Source organism: Galeopterus variegatus, unplaced genomic scaffold (genome assembly GCF_000696425.1).
Source record: "Galeopterus variegatus unplaced genomic scaffold, G_variegatus-3.0.2 Scaffold465, whole genome shotgun sequence".
NCBI classification, from domain to species: domain Eukaryota; kingdom Metazoa; phylum Chordata; class Mammalia; order Dermoptera; family Cynocephalidae; genus Galeopterus; species Galeopterus variegatus.
Genome location: NW_007726576.1, coordinates 100,910 through 105,306, shown reverse-complemented (window position 1 = coordinate 105,306; position 4,397 = coordinate 100,910). Strand labels below are relative to the sequence as shown.

Below are 4,397 nucleotides of genomic sequence, written 5' to 3'. Positions count from 1 at the left end.
GATTCATCTAGGAGCCAGACCGGTCATGTAAACACACTCAGCGTTCTGAGCCACATTTCCAGTCCTTGTGCCATGCTGTGCCTAGGTCAGTGGTCATCAAAATCCCATTAGCAGTAAGCATGGGGCTGGGCAGAAATAATCTTTCTGCCTTCCCCACCAATTTTTTCTGGTGACAGAGGCTTTTCTGTAAGTGGGGCAGAAGAATCCCAGAATGGTAGACAGACACTGTTAACTTACCTGTTTGGTGTTATAATATCTAAAATATTGATGTGCTTACACAAAAATTGCTATATGTGAAATTTAAAATTTGCTATTCTTTTAAAAACTATCAGATTTTTAAAATTTATTGTATGAATTAATTATATTTTAATTTTTTAAATAATATTTGAGACATTACAAAATTACTTTAGCTACAAGCATGCTAGTAAAGCTATTATTTATGATTACAAAATGTTTTTACAATGCTATTCTTAGCAACAGGAAGATGTTCACCCTCACTGAAGTATTTTGAGTACCATTTGTTGGAAGCCATATCAAGCATACTAATATTAGGAATCAGTTTCTCCTACAAAACTGCTACATAGTTATCTAAACCTTAGTTTCTATCTTTTCCAAATGTCTATTAGTTCTATTTTCATTTAAAAAATTGGATGCTGACGAGGGAAGCAAGCAAACTTTTGAAGTGGATAAAACTCGTTTTTAATCAGCAGAATTTAGAGGTCCAGTCTTTCAGTCTGTTCTTCCAAACCAGCAACTCCCTCCTCCCCCCACCCCAATTCATTCCACACCATTAAATTGCAGTGTGGCAGTGAAATTCCCAAGCCACCTCTTTAAACCAGCGTTCCTTCTGACACCGGCTACCATTCACCATGTAATGGGAAAAGCAAACGTTGTAAGGGAAGGGAGGGCGTGTGGAGCCGGCCTGTCGCAGGTGCTGGTTGATGGCCCTTCCAGTCTGCAGTCCTCGTGTGATTACACCAGCATTTTTGAAATGAGGCCATTTGCTATCATGAGCCATCACTAAGAACTTCTAGCTTGTCTCACTTGGGAGAGGCTGCAACCTTGTCGTGTGCCACAAACCACACGGTGCAGAAACTCTCAGCTGCACTGCCAGTTACTCATAACCAAAAGGCCATAGTCTAATTAAGTTACAGTATCTAATCACGCACCATTTACATATCACAATCTGAGCCTTTGAAATAGGAGGAACATCTAATGGTTTCCAGAACATCTTAGATCAAAAGAACCCATCTTACTTTAAAGTGTTCACTTAAAAAAAAAAAAAAAAGAAAATAGAGTTTGAAGCATTAGGTAACTTTGTCCATTGTTAGAGGTTAAAACTTCCAAAGTAAATAAAAGAACCAAGATTCTCTATGTTTACCTTCAACTCAGGGAAAACTGACAAAGAGAACCCAGGAGGGACACCCAAACCTCAGCGCCCTCTTCAGAACCTGGCTTTTCTCTCCTGTCCTTAGAGATAGAGAGACAGATGCCAGTGGCCTTTGTTTAAAATATCAAAGTACCTTACACCAGTAACCCCTGCCAGCACGGGGTCTCACCGGAACTAACTTTAGTACCAATTAATGCAGGCATAGAATTAGGCCTTCGTTTGGAAACTTTAGGAGAGAGAGGCATCTGGAGTTTCACGTGAGGCCTACAGGGGCTTCAAGTGATTGCGTTTAGGACCAGAATCTTTGTCTTGGGGAATGCTGGTGACTGAGCCTTGACAGCTAAGCACAGGGTGCCTCAACCTTTCATGCTGTCTATCTTTCATCTAACAGTGAGACAAAGTGTTAAACTGGTTTTTTGGACTTCCCAGAACAATATCTAATTAGCAAATAACACAATTCAGTGACATTTAGCAGTATGCAAATTCCAGACACTGCGATCATGAACACCGTGAAGACAGTCTTCTCCGTGGGCCTAGAAACAAAGCAGTCCACCGTATTGGGACAAGGCCAGGCGTTACACTTCACCAGACGCTGCATGGAGAAGCCGTCGTACATAATGTAGAAGACATACATGAAGACAGCTTCGAAGACGACGCGGAAGAAGATGCTGCTGGTGTAGGTCCACCACAGGGACCCTTCGATACGCACTTTCTGGCTTTTGATCTCTTCGATGTCCTTAAATTCACTCTTTATCTCCCCCTTGATGAACTTCCTTTTCTTCTCGTGTCTGTAGTAGGCCACGTGCATGGCCACCAGCAGCGCCGGCGTGGACACGAAGATCAGCTGCAGGGCCCACAGCCGGATGTGGGAGATGGGAAAGTAGTGGTCGTAGCACACGTTTTTGCAGCCGGGCTGCAGGGTGTTGCAGATGAAATCCGCTTGCTCGTCTCCCCACACCTCCTTTGCGGCCACCACGAGGATCATAATGCGAAAAATGAAGAGCACAGTGAGCCAGATCTTTCCAATACTGGTGGAGTGTTTGTTGACACCCCCCAGGATACTCTGCAGTGTGCTCCAATCCATCTTCTCCTCTGGGCGGTTTGCACTGGAAAAGACAAACAAACCCAACACAGGAATCACTCATCCGATCAGAATCTGGAGATTTCCCTGCGTCTGGTAAGTAAGTGCTCTTAAATCTCCTCCTGAGCAAACACCAACTCTTAGGAAACCTCACCAAAAAAGGCGAAAACAATTTGCCATAAGATTAAATGTATAATTCCCAAGCCATCCCGAACATGTTTTTATGTGTTCTCTAATAAAGAGTAGTTTGTTCACCTGAGCAATTCGCCCAATCTTTAGCACACAGTAAAAATCTGGAGTGTGGGGGAGCACCAGGAACAAAGCATTCGTTAGTTTAAAGGCACTCATGAGGTCTGATGGAGCCCACTGAATCCCCCGTGGATACTCCTGGCTAGTCCTGACTCTGCACAACTTACTCAGTGTTCTGCAGGTGGATCCATGTGCAGCCTCAAGTTCTGGACTGTCCCAAAATGATACCAGGTTGGCCAACCTTGTCTTAAAGGCTGAGAGGCCAAGACAGGCGAGTCGCGAGGTTAGGAGGTAGTTAGTGTACAGAAGCCCACCTAATCCAGTGTTGCATCATGTCCCCGCAAAGACTTTAAAGGCTGAGAGGCCAAGACAGGCGAGTCGCGAGGTGAGGAGGTAGTTAGTGTACAGAAGCCCACCTAATCCAGTGTTGCATCATGTCCCCGCAAAGACGCTTTCCTTAAAACATTTCCATTAATTTTCATGGACTTGAGATGCAGCCGTGAAACAGTCATCACTAGCATTGGTTAAGTTTATATTTGAGGCACCCCAAGTTAAAATTTCACAGAGGGCCTCGCTTTCTTCTTCCATATGAAAGGAGGAGGTTAGGGCTGTCCTCTCCATAAAGGAGAGCCACGATGTGTGTGGATTTCTGTGTGTTTTGCGTATGGGTTGGTGGCCCCATTGTCACCTGGGGCTGCCTAGGACTGACTGCTTTGCTAGTACTCAGACACCTGTTTTGATGAGTGTTGCAACTTGTGCATTTTTATTCTGTTCATCCCAGGATATGAACTGTCCTCATTGATTCATAGCTACACCCCGTCTGTCACAATCAATCCCTCCTCTAAGCAGGATTCCAGCCTCTCCACCATCCTCATGAGTCACCTGTTTTCCACCCCTTCAAAGCTGGTAGTGAATCCTCCTCCTCCTACTTAAAAGCATCCCGCTCGCTTCATCTTAGGCGAGTTATGTCCTGTTTGCGGATGGGCTCTGAAGCGGGCGCAGAATGAACCTTTCATCACCCACAGTTGCTGCTGTGGGGCACCAAGCTCTGCTGAAACCGTCAGTGCCACAAGACACGGGCACAGAAGTTACATCAGATTGAAATACACTCGTGAAACATTTAGCCCTAATCAGTTTGAAAAACAGAAACATCACTGGAAAACACAGTGCTTTCGTCCTGCGGGGTTTTGCCCTGACCCATTTAAGTCCAGACTGCCCGGGCTGCCCGTGGGTGAGCAGGTCGCCTCGCCAAAGCGCCCACAGCTCAGGCTGCTCCCTCCCCAACAGCAGAACCACCGAAAGCAACGACGTTCAGGTTGTAACAAAACCGTCTTATGGAATTGGACGCTCCCGTTCTTCGTTGGCAAGATCTTGCCAGTGGAAAGCAGGGCGCTCGCCCCTGGTTTGCGTCCGTGCACCCGGCCCAGAGCGCGCGGTGGGCTCTGCCCGCTTCCCACCCCCAGACGCGGGTCCCGCGCCATCTACAATCACCGTCAGGTGAGGCGACACGGCCCCAAAACCGCCCCGCGCTGTTGCTTCTTTAAAGCTTGGGCTGCCCGTTTAAGGGTCTGTTCGGGAAGAGGAGTACATTGAAATTTGACCCCAGTGGGATCGAGGCAACAGGTGCGACCGAAGACGCGCGGCGGGGACAGGCTGGGGCCGCGGCTGTCGCTTCCA

General features: G+C 46.7%; 1 protein-coding gene across 1 annotated transcript; it reads right to left on the bottom strand.

Moving 5' to 3' along the window:
* Positions 1–1,751: 1,751 nt before the first annotated feature.
* GJB2 (gap junction protein, beta 2, 26kDa) lies at positions 1,752–2,519 on the bottom strand. The gene has a single exon (XM_008569084.1). The coding sequence runs from the start codon at positions 2,472–2,474 to the stop codon at positions 1,794–1,796; it is 681 nt and encodes a 226-aa protein (XP_008567306.1). The 5' UTR covers positions 2,475–2,519; the 3' UTR covers positions 1,752–1,793.
* Between the last annotated feature and the right edge of the window lie 1,878 nt (positions 2,520–4,397).

Excerpts from the sequence above, each read along its gene's own strand:
- GJB2 (XM_008569084.1), bottom strand. The coding sequence starts at position 2,474 with ATGGATTGGAGCACACTGCAGAGTATCCTGGGGGGTGTCAACAAACAC.